The sequence below is a fragment of the Ranitomeya variabilis genome, chromosome 1 (genome assembly GCF_051348905.1).
Source record: "Ranitomeya variabilis isolate aRanVar5 chromosome 1, aRanVar5.hap1, whole genome shotgun sequence".
Classification (NCBI taxonomy): Eukaryota; Metazoa; Chordata; class Amphibia; order Anura; family Dendrobatidae; genus Ranitomeya; species Ranitomeya variabilis.
Genome location: NC_135232.1, coordinates 419100874 through 419115238, shown reverse-complemented (window position 1 = coordinate 419115238; position 14365 = coordinate 419100874). Strand labels below are relative to the sequence as shown.

Sequence of the window (14365 nt, the reverse complement as noted above, 5' to 3'; positions counted from 1 at the left end):
CAGCGCTCATAACAATGCTGTAATTCAGCTACATAGGAGCGATCTGAGCATCGCTCCTATGTAGCAGAGCCGATCGAGTTGTGCCAGCTTCTAGCTTCCCATGGAGGCTATTAAAGCATGGCAAAAGCAAACAAAAAAAGATTTAAAAAATATGAACATTTAAATAAAAAAAAATAAAAACATAGAATTAGACTTACTGGTAATTCGGTTTCTAGGAACCTTCCACGACAGCAGAATCGGAGGACGTCTTCCCGCCCTAAAAGGGGACAGGAAACAAAGAGGTTAAATACCCCTCCCCTTCCTGCAACCACCAGTGTTTTTTCTGGACACAGTAGCATGCATAGTTACCACTTAAGTGCAGGAATCATCCAATAAGAATATCAGATAGGGAGGGAAATTAGTGCTGTCGTGGAAGGTTCCTAGAAACCGAATTACTGGTAAGTCTAATTCTATTTTCTCCAGTCACCTTCCACAACAGCAGTATCGGAGTGATACCAACAGCTAATTTCTTTAGGGAGGGACAACTGCCTGCAGAACACGTCTGCCAAACGATAGGTCCCTATTGAAATTTAGCCTGTAATGCCTGGTGAATGTAAGGACTGACGACCAGGTGGCAGCTCTGCCTATCTGCTCAGACGATGCGTTCCCTCTCTCTGCCCAGGAAGTCGAGACTGAACAGGTGGAGTGAGCTTTCAGCGATGTCGGGTGTGCAAGCTTCCGGGATGAATATGCAAGACAAATGGCCTGTTTGATCCAGTTAGCGATCGTACTTTTAGCTGCTTTTTTGCCTTTATTCCATCCTGAAAACTGGACGAATAGGTTTTGGTCTATCCTCCAATCTTCCGTTTGTTGGAGGTAGAAGAGGACCACCCTGCGGACAGCCAGGGTGTGAAAGGCTTCTTCCTGTGGATTAGAGGGATTTGGACAGAATGAGGGTAGAATGATATCCTGGCTTCTGTGGAAGTCCGAGACCACCTTAGGCATAAAGGAAGGGTCTAGCTTAAGGATTATGCTATCCATGGTTATGGTTAAATATGGCTCCTGTACTGACAAAGCCTGTAGCTCTTCTATACGCTTAGCGGTAGTGATTGCTACTAGGAAGACAGTCTTGAGGGTAAGGATTTTTAAGCTGATGGCTGATAAGGGCTCAAAGGGGTCCCCGGTCAGACTATTTAGTACAAGGTTCAAATCCCAAAGAGGGGTCTGGACATGGAGCATAGGGCGAATCCTAGTTGCAGATGTCATGAAACGTCTAACCCAACGGTAGCCTGCTAAATCCTGATCAAAAAAAGAACCCAATGCCGACACCTGAACTTTTAGGGTGCTAGGCGAGAGTCCTAACTCCAGTCCCTTCTGGAGAAATTCTAATATTTTTGCGATATTGGGATGGAATGGATCAGGTTTGTTTGGGAAACATCAGGATGAAAAATGTTTCGAAACTTTGCCATAGATGATGTTAGTTATTGGTTTCCTACTTTTTTGTAGGGTTTGAATGACATCATCTGAGAGACCTCTGGCTCTCAGAATCTCGGCCTCAGTAGCCAGGCCGCCAGTTTCAGTCTGTGCAAGTCTGGGTGTACCAGGGGTCCCTGCTTTAGAAGGTCGACTATCTGAGGTAGAAGTATCAGGCCTTCCAGAGACATGTCTGTTAACGCGCCGTACCAGCTTCTTCCTGGCCACATCGGTGCTACCAGAATCATTGTGACTCGGTCTGCCCGGATCTTTTGTAACGTTCTTGGTAACATAGGAATTGGCGGGAAGGCGTATGCCAGAGCAAACTTCCAAGGATGGGAGAAGGCATCCAGTCCCTGTACTTCGCTTGAGGGGTTGAGGGAGAAGAAAGTGCTCGACTTCGTGTTCTGACTGTTGGCAAACAGATCCACGTTGGGACTTCCCCATCTCCGGACCAGTGATAGGAATACCTCTTGGTGTAGAGACCATTCTCCAGGATGGAAATCTCTCCTGCTGAGGAAATCCGCCTGGGCATTGTCCGATCCCTTTATGTGCACTGCCGAGATGGACAGGAGGTGTTTTTCAGCCCAGGAAAAAAAATCCTTGCAGCGGTTAACTTAAGGCTGGTGTATTTCGTGCCTCCCTGGTGTCGAAGGTAGGCCACTGTAGTCGTGTTGTCGGACATTACACGTACATGGTGACCTTGGATGAGGATAGATGCGGCTTTTAGCTCCTCCTCCACCGCTTTTAGTTCCCTCAGATTCAAGGATCTGGACCTGATGTTTGGGGGCCACAACCCTTGGAAGTGGGAACCTTCCATCATGGCGCCCCAACCTCTCTGGCTTGCATCTGTTGTGAGCACCTTCAGAGGAATTTGATCCCAGCTGCCTTCTCGTTGAAGGTTCTGGGAGTTCAGCCACCATGAGAGGGAGGATTTTACGTGAGTGGGAAGAGGAATCCTCCTGGTTAATGCATTCTGGCGTCCTTTTGAATGCATCAGGATGTGGGACTGAATGACTCTTGTGTGGGCCTGGGCCCAGGAGACTGCTTGGATGCAAGACGTCAATGAACCCAGGATTGACATCGAGTCTCTTAAGGTCGGAGTCCTCTGACTCCTGAACCTGGAGATCCTGTGGACTAAATCGACTTGACGTCCCTGGGGAAGAAGGACATTCTTTTCCTCAAGTCCAGAAGAACTCCTAGGAATTTTTTCCTCGAAGATGGATGGAGGTCCGACTTCTCCAAGTTCGGAATCCACCCCAGTGATTTCAGGATATCCAGGACCTTCGTCACATCCTGATTCAGACGAGGAATGGATGGAGCGACAATGGAGCGACAATAAGAAAATCATCTAGGTACGGGATGATACAGATCCCTTGTTGTCGGATGAAGATCACTGCTTCTGATATGATCTTGGTAAAGACCCGTGGAGCTGATGAGACTCCGAATGGAAGGACATTGAATTGATAATGGCTGGCTCGATGGTTTTGGGCCACTGCAAATGAGGAACTTCCTGTGGTCGGGATGTATCGACACATGATAGTATGCGTCACTCAGATCTAACGTAGCCATTACCCAGTCCTGACCAATCAGCGAGATTGCTGATCTGATTGATTCCATTTTGAATCTTCGATATTTGATCACTTGATTTAGGGGTTTCAGGTTTATGATAACCCGGTGTTTCCCAGAGGGCTTTTTCACCACAAATAGGTGAGAATAGTGACCCTCTCCTATTTCCTGATGAGGCACCCGGGAGATTACTCCTGCCTGAAGCAGACCGAGAATATCTGCATTGAGGGATTCCCGAAGGTGTGGAGACTGTAGGGAGGTAATTGTTAGACGGTGAGGGAGGACTCTCGAATTCTTAACCTCAGGCCTTCCTGTATGGTACGCAGGACCCACTGATTTGTGGTGATGGCTTGCCATTGGGAAAGAAAACCAGATAGTCGGCCCCCGACTGGAGAGCAGTCATTGTTTCTCAGGGGTCTGCTGGGGTTGGGGGACAAGGATGTTCCTGGTTTTACCCCCTTTGGGGTAGCTCCACCGACCCGTTTTACCTTTACCCCTGTAATCTCTCTGGGGGACTTGCTCACGGGAGGGACAAAAAAAAGCGTTTCCTAGAGCTTCTTTCCTCCTGAAGAGCTTTCTTTTTATCTGTAGCCTTGTCTAGGATGTCATCGTGGGCTGGCCCGAACATATAATGTCCCTGAAAGGGAATATCACATAGTTTGGACTTAGAAGTTATGTCAACTCCCCAGGATTTAAGTCAGAGAGCTCTACTAGCGGAATTGGAGAGAACTGCAGACCTAGCGGCTACCCGTACAGATTCAGCGGAAGCATCTGCAAGGAACCCTGTTGCCTTCTGAAGTAGTGGTAGGGAATTTAGAATCTCCTCCCTTAATGTCCCCTGAGATAGGTGATTTTTTAAGGTATGTAACCAGAGATATAGGGATCTGGCAACACATGTAGAGGCCACATTTGTCTTCAGTAGATAGTAGATGTGTCCAAGAATTTCCTTAGTAAGCTCTCGATTTTTCGATCCATAGGATCTTTGAGCTGAGAGGAATCCTCAAAGGGTAGAGCCGTTTTTTTTTTTGGTTACCCTGGACACCTGTACATCTACTTTAGGCATTTCCTATAAAGAACAGTCCCCATCAAGAGGGAAACGATTATTTAATTCTGATGGGACACTCAAACCTTTCTCAGGTAGGCCCCACTCACGAAGGACAAGATTTTCAATATTCTCATGTATAGGGAACCCCTTCGGGGTCCTAGGCTTTAACCCTCCAAACAAATCATCCTGAATGGAGTGACTCGCTACCTCCTTCTCCACCTCCATGGTGCCCCTCACCATGGAAATTAGCTCTTCCATATCTTCGGAAGAGAAGAGATATTTTTTATTATCAGATTTGGAGGTGGAAGTAGAACCCTCATTCTCCCAAATGTCCTCTGAATCTGAGGTATGGATCTCGCCCGAGTCAGAGTCAGATTCAATAGGAGCCATCTTCCTTTTCTTAGGAGGAGGGGGCTGTGGTGTCGGGGCCTGAGACAGGGCCGCCATAGAGGACTGGACCTCCTGTTTGATGAGGGTTCCGATGCTGTCCAGAAGAGAGGGCTGTTCACTACGTAGCACTTCATCCGTGTATGGTTGGCAGAGCTTTTTCTTATAAGTGGAGGGAAGCTTGGACGCACATGCGCCACACTTGCGGCTGGGCATCTTATCTTTTCTAGGGGCAGGGATCTTGTCTCCCTAAAAAGAGAAAGGTGGACTAAAGTCACTTCAAAAATAACTGGAGAGCAAGGGACCTCATCCTCTACTTACAGTAGGAGGGTGAACGATGGGCTCTGCAGAAGCAGAGTGCAGGGGTTTGTCGCCGTCCATAGGGTCAGTCAGTCACCGGTCGGAAAGGGACATAGACAGAGGCCTTACCTGGAAGACTTCCCCCGACCAGGAATATATGTGCATCGAGGTCGCCAGCGAATTTAGTGCTCCTCCTCCTCCCCAGGGTCCGTAGGGGGTGATGTCATTAATCGCCCGTCATGGCTGCCGCAGGATTAGGCCACCGGCCGGCGCGAGCTCCAGCGCATGGAGAGGAAACCGGAAGTTTGGACGCGTCACTTCCGGTGGGTCCCAAGTCGCGAGGTGGAAGCGGAGATGGGAGCAGTTACAGGAGGAGGAGAGTGGAGCCCCCGACCTCGACTGCCCGGCAAATTAAGGTAACAGTGCTCCGACTGCCTGCCACGGCAGCACTATCAGAGAACCTCTTCATGCCCCATAGGGGACAGGAAAAACACTGGTGGTTGCAGGAAGGGGAGGGGTATTTAACCTCTTTGCTTCCTGTCACCTATTAGGGCGGGAAGATATCCTCCGATACTGCTGTCGTGGAAGGTGACTGGAGAAATCAAATATACAAATATTTGGTATCTCTGCGTTCAGAATTGACCGATCTATCAATAAAAAAAAAAAAAAAAAAAAAAGGATTAACCTGATCGCTAAACTGCAGAGCGAGAAAAAAAAAATCAAAATGCCAGAATTACTTTTTTTGGTCGCCGCAACATTGCTTTAAAATGCAATAACAGGCGATCAAAAGAACGTATCTGCACCAAAATGGTATCATTAAAAACGTCAGCTTGGCGAGCAAAAAAAAAACCCTCACCCAACCCCAGAACACAAAAAATGGAGATGCTACGGGTATCGGAAAATTGCGCATTTTATTATTTTTTAGCAAAGTTTGGAATTTTCTTTTTACCACTTAGATAAAAAAATAACCTAGACATGTTTGGTGTCTATGAACTCGTAATGACGTGGAGAATCACAATGGCAGGTCAGTTTTAGCATTTAGTAAACCTAGCAAAAAAGACAAACAAAAAGCAAGTGTGGGATTGCACCGTTTTGGGGGAATTTTACCGCACTTGGAATTTTTTTCCCGATTTCTAGTGCACGACATGGTAAAACCAATGGTGTCGTTCAAAAGTACAACTCGTCCCACAAAAAACAAGCCCTCACATGGGCATATTGATGGAAAAATTAAAAAGTTATGGCTCTGGGAAGGAGGGGAGCGAAAAACAAACGCAAAACCGAAAAAAGCTGAGGTCATGAAGGGGTTAAAGGGAACCTATAAGTGGGAGTCCAAATGAAGTAGCTCCCAGTAATCAACAGAATGCATTGGTAATATGTTCGAGCGTATTTAAAAAAAAGAAGAAAAAAAAAAAAAAAAAAGGAATCGAGAAGTCATCCAGAAAAGGAGACAATTTCCATCTTTAGGCTGGGTGCCCGCGTTCCGGATTTTTCGTGTTTTTTCGCTATAAAACGCGATAAACCGAGAAAAAAAACGCTCATATTAAGCATCCTATTATTAGAATGCAATCCGCATTTTGTATCCTGAGTGGAAACGCATTCTGGAAAAAAACGCAGCATGTTCATTAATTTGCGGAATCGCGGGGATCCAGCACACATAGGAATGCATTCATCCGCTTACTTCCCGCATGGGGCTATGCCCACCATACGGGAAGTAAGCGGATCATGTGCAGATGGTACCCAGGGTGGAGGAGAGGAGACTCTCCTCCATGGACTGGGCACCAAAAAATTGTTAAAAAAAGAATTAAAATAAAAAATAGTGTTATTCTCACCTTCTGCTGGCCCCCGGAGTCCTCCCGCCTCTCAGCGGCGCATGCGGCGCCTTCCGGTCACAGGGATGCTGTGTGCGAAGGACCTGCGATGACGTCCCGGTCACGTGACCGTGACGTCATCCCAGGTCCTTCGCACACAGCTTCCCTGTGACCGGAAGATCTGTGACTTAGGAGATCGTGACGCCGGAAGGTGAGAACCACCTTTTTTTTTTTATTATTATTTTTAACATTCTATCTTTTTACTATTGATGCTGCATAGGCAGTAGAAAGTTGGTCACACTTGTCAAACACTAAGTTCCGCATGCGATATACCTGCGGCATGAGTTGCAGAATTGCCGCGGAAATTTCCGCGACAATTCTGCAACGTGTGCACTTCGCCTAATAATCATCCACATGGCATATAGCAGAGTTACCAAAGTTCACACAATACAGTTTCCTATGTTAAAAATTGCAAGGTATCCATAAAAATCCGATGCTATTGTATGGGATATGATATTTTTGTGCACACATTAACTTAAATAGTCTAATCCGAAATAAGTAACAGACTAGTGCATGCTGCATTTTTTTTTAACACACATTCAGCCTGTGAACAAAAATAGAACGCTCAACTGAGAATAACAACATTGGTCCTAGTATGGTCCGTGAAATTTTTTCATGCAGTATTACGCCGGCGTCACACTCAGCGTATGTAAATACGGTCCGTTTTTTACGACCGTAATACGCAGAAAAGTCCCCAAAATAGTGATCCGTATGTCATCCGTAGGCAGGGTGTGTCAGCGTATTTTGCGCATGGCATCCTCCGTATGTAATCCGTATGGCATCCGTACTGCGATATTTTCTCGCAGGCTTGCAAAACCGACATCTAATGGATTTATGGGCTCAAATGTTCGTTAAAACATATACACAGTATATATATATATATATATATATATATATATATATATATATATATATATATATATATATATATATATATATATGTATGTCATTGAGACACATATATATATATATATATATTCTGTATTTATATTTAATTCAGCGCGAGATATGTGAAAAGCCGGTAATTCAATTGCCGGCTTTTTCTTTCTCCTTCACAAACCCGACAGGATATGAGACATGGTTTACATACAGTAAACCATCTCATATCCCTTTTTTTATGCATATTCCACACTACTAATGTTAGTAGTGTGTATGTGCAAAATGTGGGCCCTCTAGCTTGTAAAATAAAGGGTTAAATAGCGGAAAAAATTGGCGTGGGCTCCCGCGCAATTTTCTCCGCCAGAGTGGTAAAGCCAGTGACTGAGGGCAGATATTAATAGCCTAGAGAGGGTCCATGGTTATTGGCCTCCCCTGGCTAAAAACATCTGCCCCCAGCCACCCCAGAAAAGGCACATCTGGAAGATGTTAAAATGAGTTTAACCCCTTTCCGGCATGTGGCGTAATAGTACGTACATGTCGGACTCCCCCTGTTTGGTGCGGGCTCCGGCGCTGAGCCTGAACCTTCCTGGGCACATGACAGCTGACATGTGCCCGCAACAGCCGAGGGTGGAATCACAATCCACCCACGGCTGTTAACTAGTTGAATGACGCTAACAATCTGACAGCGGCATGTAACTTACTGGAAGTGTGTCACTAATCTTGCCCATTAGTGACCCAGTCACATGATTGCAGGTCACCGATGGGTTGTAATTACCAGATTGCTATGAGTGCCGCCCCATGGTTGGCGCTCAAACAAAGTGAGCATTTCTGCTACACACAGGCGATCTGATCACCGCCTGTGTGTAGCAAAGGCGATCGAAATACTGCAGCTTCTAGTCTCCTATGGAGACTATGGAAGTGTGAGGGGATGGTTGAAGATTCCCACTCCACACCTGTTTACCTGTGTAAACAGAAAAGATGATATTGGTGTTTTAGTCACTAGATGGCAGCAGTTTGCAGATTCATACGACAGTCACCTGTATGTCAGTTGGCACACAGGGAGAAAACCAGTTTGAGCCGCCCCCAGCGACACTTCGAAAACTGAAGGATGACAGAGTTGCAGGCGGCCATCTTGGCATGCAGTTAGTAAGAGACAGATGTGACAGGAACACAGGAGAGTTAAGAAGAACGGGTGTGTGCAGTGTGCTACTGTTCTTGTGATTCCTGTCAAAGAAGAAGACTCACGTTGGGGGACAACTACGGTTGGATACAGAGTTACATTCCACCCAAAGCATTGGTTGTGACGTGAATGGCTTTCTGCTAGCCTGTCAGGCAAAAACTGCGCTCCAGGTGACAAGCCCAAGATCCACTCCGTGGTCTCCCAGCTAAACGGCCGTTCGGACAATTAGACAGCCACTTCTGTGTAACGGCCGATAAGTCATGAGCTCAGGCCCCACCACAGGGATCCCGGTGGATGCTTGCATGCAGACGTTAGAGATAGTTTGGCACCAAACCTAAATTCTCAGTTAGAGACATTGTTTGCTAAGATGGCTGTGAACCTTAGCTAGATACTCCTCTCAGTGGGTGAGCTCGTGTATAGATAGCATAACAGAATTGTAATTTTAGAGAATTGTTAAGTTTGTGAATTTCTGCTCTTGCACTCATCTAATTACACCCCTGCTCTGGGTAACTCCCGGTTACCGCATTAGGCAGAACCACAGGTCAGGCAAATTATGGTGTACCCGACAGAACATCCTGGGAATGTGGGTTGTGCAGCACAGGGGTCCTAGCTGCTCCAGGGTAGGTGTGTGTGTGACAGTTAACTGTGTTTGTTTCTTGCTATTTCCGGGGTAGCAGTATTCGTTGTTAAGGTACCGTTACACAAACGACTTACCAACGATCACGACCAGCGATACGACCTGGCCATGATCGTTGGTAAGTCGTTGTGTGGTCGCTGGGGAACTGTCACACAGACAGCGACCAACGATCAGGGGAACGACTTCGGCATCGTTGAAACTGTCTTCAACGATGCCGAAGTCCCCCTGCAGCACCCGGGTAACCAGGGTAAACATCGGGTTACTAAGTGCAGGGCCGCGCTTAGTAACCCAATATTTACCCTGGTTACCATTGTAAAAGTTAAAAAAAAAAAAAACACTACATACTCACATTCCGATGTCAGTCACGTCCCCCGCCGTCAGCTTCCCGCACTGACTGTGTCAGCGCTGGCCGTAAAGCAGAGCACAGCGGTGACGTCACCGCTGTTCTCTTCTTTACGGCCGGCACTGACAGTCAGTGCGGGAAGCTGACGGCGGGGGACGTGACCGACATCGGAATGTGAGTATGTAGTGTTTTGGTTTTTTTTACTTTTACAATGGTAACCAGGGTAAATATCGGGTTACTAAGTGAACACATCGCTGGATCGGCGTCACACACGCCGATCCAGCGATGACAGCGGGTGCTCAGCGACCAAAAACACGTCCTGATCATTCCCTACGACCAACGATCTCCCAGCAGGGGCCTGATCATTGGTCGCTGTCACACATAACGAGATCGTTAGCGGGATCGTTGCTACGTCACAAAAAAGCGTGACGTTGCAACGATATCGTTAACGAAATCGTTATGTGTGAAGGTACCTTTAGTAAAAACTAGTTCCTTAAATTGCCTGGTAATGTTATTTGTCCTTAGCCCACTGTATTCTGGGAGAGACCACCCTGGTACACAGTCTACATTAGCATGCAAAAAGTATTAAAAAAAAATGTTTTTAACCCCATTCACGACCAGAGGTATTTTCGTTTTTGTGTTTTTTGTTATTTGCACCCCTTCTTCCCAGAGCCATAATTTTTCTTATTTTTCGGTCAATATGGCCATGTGATGGCTTGTTTTTTGCGGGACGAGTTGTACTTTTGAACGACACTATTGGTTTTAAAATATCGTGTACTGAAAAATAGGAAAAAAATTCCAAGTGCGGTGAAATAAAAAAAAAAAGTGAAATTCCACAGTTTTTTTCTTCTTACCATGTTTCACTAAATGCTAAGACTGACCTGCCCTTATGACTCTACAGGTCATTCAAGTTCATAGACACCAAACATATCTAGGTTCTTTTTTAATATAAGTAGTGAAAAAAAAAATCCAAAATTTTGGGGAAAAAAATTCCACCATTTTCCGATACCCGTAGCGTCTCCATTTTTCGTGATCTCGGGTTGGACGAGGGCTTATTTTTTGCGCACTGAGCTGACGTTTTTAATGATAGCATTTTGGTGTAGATACGATCTTTTGGTTGTCTGTTATTGCAATTTATTGCAATGTAGCGGCGGCCAAAAAAACATAATTCTGGTTTTTTGAACTTTTTTTCTCGTTACGTCATTTAGCAATCAGGTTAATCCTTTTTTTATTGATAGATCGGGCACTTCTGAACTCGGCGATACCAAATATGTGCATTTTTTATTGCTTTATTTTGAATTGGGGGAAATCGGGGTGATTTGAACTTTTATATTTTATTTTTTTAAAAACTTTTTTTATATACTTTTGGCATGCTTTCATAGTCTCCATGAGAAACTAGAAGTTGCAGTACTTCGATCGTCTCTATTACACACAGGCGATGATCAGATCGGCTGTATGTAGCAGAAATGCTAACTTGCTATGAGCACTGACCATGGGGTGGTGCTCATAGCAATCCGGCAATGATAAACATAAAGGTCTGCTTCAGACCACTGGTTGACATGCCGACCCATCTATGACCCATGATCATTTGACGGGGTCACCGATGGGCGGGATTTACGATGTGCTTTTAGTAAGCGTGAGTTAAAAGTCGCTGTCAGAAATTGACAATGGCATTTAACTAGCTACCAACCATGGGTGGATCGCAATTCCACCTACGGCTGTTGCAGGCACATCAGCTGTACAGATCAGCTGTCATGTGCCCAGAAAGGGGAGTATGACATTGGCGTGCTATTATGCCCAGTTTCAGAAAGGGGTTAAAAATATTTTAAAAAATATAGAAGAGTTCAAATCACCCCCCTTTCGCCCCATTCAAAATAAAAAAAAAAAAAAACATACACATATTTGGCATCACCATCTTCAGAATCGCCCGACCTATCAATATGAAAAAAAATAATTAACCTGATCGCTAAACAGCATAACGAAAAACAATTCAAAAAGCCAGAGTTATGATTTTTTTGGTCGCCGCTACATTGCAATAACCTGGCGATGAAAAGACCACATCTGCACCGAAATCTAAAAACGTCAGCTCGGGGAGCAAAAAATAAGCCCTCACCCGACCCAAGATCACGAAAAATGGAAACGCTACAGGTATCGTAAAATGGCGCCAATATTTTTTTTTATTTTTTTTTAACAAATTTTGAATTTTTTTCACCACTTAAATAAAAAAAGAACCTAGACATGTTTGGTGTCCATGAACTTGTAATGACCTGGAGAATCATAATGGCAGGCCAGTTTTAGCATTTAGTGACACAGTAAAAAAAAAAAATTTAATTGCACTTTTCTTGCAATTTCACTGCACTTGGAATTTTTCTCCAGTTTTCCAGTACATATGTTAAAACCAATGGTGTCATTCAAAATTACAACTCCCCCCACCAAAAAAAAAAAAAACCTCACATGGCCATATTGACAGAAAAATAAAAAGTTATGGCTCTAGGAAGGAGGGGAGCGAAAAATAAAAACGGAAAAACCTCTGGTCGTTAAGGCCATGTTCACACATTCAGTATTTTATATTAGCATTTGTAAGCCAAAACCAGGAGTGGGTGATAAATACAGAAGTGGTGATGTGTTTCTATTATCCTCTTCCTCTGATTGCTCCACTCCTGGTTTTGGCTTACACATACTGAGGTAAAATACTGACGTGTAAGGCTGCCGTCACACTAGCAGTATTTGGTCAGTATTTTACCTCAGTATCTGTAAGCCAAAACCAGGAGTGGAACAAATAGTGGAAAAGTATAACAGAAACAGGTCACCACTTCTGCATTTATCACCCACTCCTGGTTTTGGCTTACAAATACTGATGTAAAATACTGACCAAATACTGCTAGTGTGACGGCTGCCTAAATGTGGTTTAAGGACATGGAGCGTTCCTAGTGGCTATTGAAATGCCACCAATGTCTTTAAGCAGTTCCACACTGTCCATAGACTGTATAAGTTTGGGCAGTCCACACTTTACTCTGCACTGACATTTTAAAATGTCAGTGCAGAGGAAGATGTTTGCATGAGACGGCGCAGCTGCAGAAGTGGGGAGCCGGCTATGGCTGACAGAATCCCACCGCCAGTGTAATCTGTCTCACTGAATACAGATTTTCCTTCAGACTGACTGACCAGTCCAGGAGGAGGAAGGAGCGGATTCTCTGAGGAGAGGTCACATGTTTGCTTATTTTCATGTGTTTTATCGATTTATGAACTAAGAATTAAAACAACGGTTACTCTATAAAGGGAACCTTCCCGCTACCATGACTGACAGGTCTCGTTATGTGTGTAAAGGGGAGACGTCACCTGAGACCCCCAGTCCCTGGCCAGTTTCTCAGGGTTTACACAGCATGTGCCTGTGGTAATGAGCCTGCTGTCAGGGTCCCTCTTGAACCGACTTAAACCCTATAAACGTCATCCGGTGCCGGTAAATGCCACATACACTGCGCCATGGCGAAGTGACAGGACAACAGTAAGAACTCAGGTCAGGACTCCTGGGGGACAGGATGTGAAGGTGATCGGTAACCACAGTGATAAGTGGAGGCTCTGCCTCTCCTAGTACACGGTGGGCTGCGACCCTCTACATGGCACCGTTACCTGCACAGTCTCTTGAGCTCCGCAGCAGTGTCCGCTGTGCAGCCCAGCTCCTCGGCCAGCTCGTCATCCTCCACATCCACGCAGGACACTTCGGCCAGACTCAGGTCGCAGCTGGTCAGGTGCCGTCTCCACATGTGTCCCAAGGAGGCCACATGGATCTTCTTCGTGTTCACATGCGTGACTTCATACACCGGAATGTTTTCATCCATTTCCCCGCCGTGCTGTACCAGGAACTTCCACTAGCCGCAATGCATTCCGGGGACTGTAGTCCCTTCGCCTATTCAATGTCAGTCCTACCTGAGCTCCTGAACTACAGGATCCAGAAGCCTTTGCGCCTAATGACAACATTGAAAGCGTGCAGGCGCCACGTAATGTACAGAGCAGAGCACTCACTCACTGGGCACTGAGACTGAGGGAGGCGGGACTCTGACGGAGGGCTGCCCATTGGACGTTTTTTGTGTCCGGCAAAAAGCCTGAAGGGACGGATCCAGCACAAAACGGATGAAACGCATGTCCTTCAGGCACAATCAGGCGCTAAGGCTACTTTCACACTAGCGTCGGGAACAACCCGTCGCTGCGCGTCGGGCCGACGTTCCCGACGCTAGTGTGGTCTCCGCCGCACAACGGGGGCAGCGGATGCATATTTCCCACGCATCCGCTGCCCCATTGTGATGTGCGGGGAAGTGCGGGGAGGTGGGGGCGGAGTTCCGACTGCGCATGCGCGGTCGGAAAAAGCGGACCGTCGGGAGCAAAAAACGTTACATGTAACGTTTTTTTCTCCCGACGGACCGCTACCATACGCCCAAACGCCGCCAAACGCATTCACCGTTTGGAAATGCGTCGCAAATGCGTCGCAAATGCGTCGCTAAGGTTACTCTATGACGAAACAACGTATCCAGCAAAAACTTTTGCTGGATGCGGCGTTTCGCAAAAACGACGCATTTGCGACGTATTGCAGTTAACGCTAGTGTGAAACTAGCCTAAGGCTTCTTTCACACTAGCGTCGGGCTCGGCCTGTCGCTGTGCGTCGGGCCGACGTTCCCGACGCTAGCGTGGTCTCCACCGCAGAACGGGG

At 46.1% G+C, this 14365-nt stretch overlaps 1 protein-coding gene across 5 annotated transcripts in view; it reads right to left on the bottom strand.

Annotated features, from left to right (window-relative positions):
• SNAPC3 (small nuclear RNA activating complex polypeptide 3) overlaps positions 1–13636 on the bottom strand; it is a 132678-nt gene extending 119042 nt beyond the window's left edge. For 2 of the 5 annotated variants that reach the window (XM_077249244.1, XM_077249243.1), the window contains exon 1: positions 13291–13554. In XM_077249244.1, coding sequence (XP_077105359.1) covers positions 13291–13499 — 209 coding nt within the window. In that variant the 5' untranslated portion in view covers positions 13500–13554. Of the gene's footprint in view, positions 1–13290 lie in introns of all 5 variants that reach the window. The other 3 variants (XM_077249245.1, XM_077249246.1, XM_077249247.1) reach the window with 3 other exon arrangements.
• Positions 13637–14365: the final 729 nt, after the last annotated feature.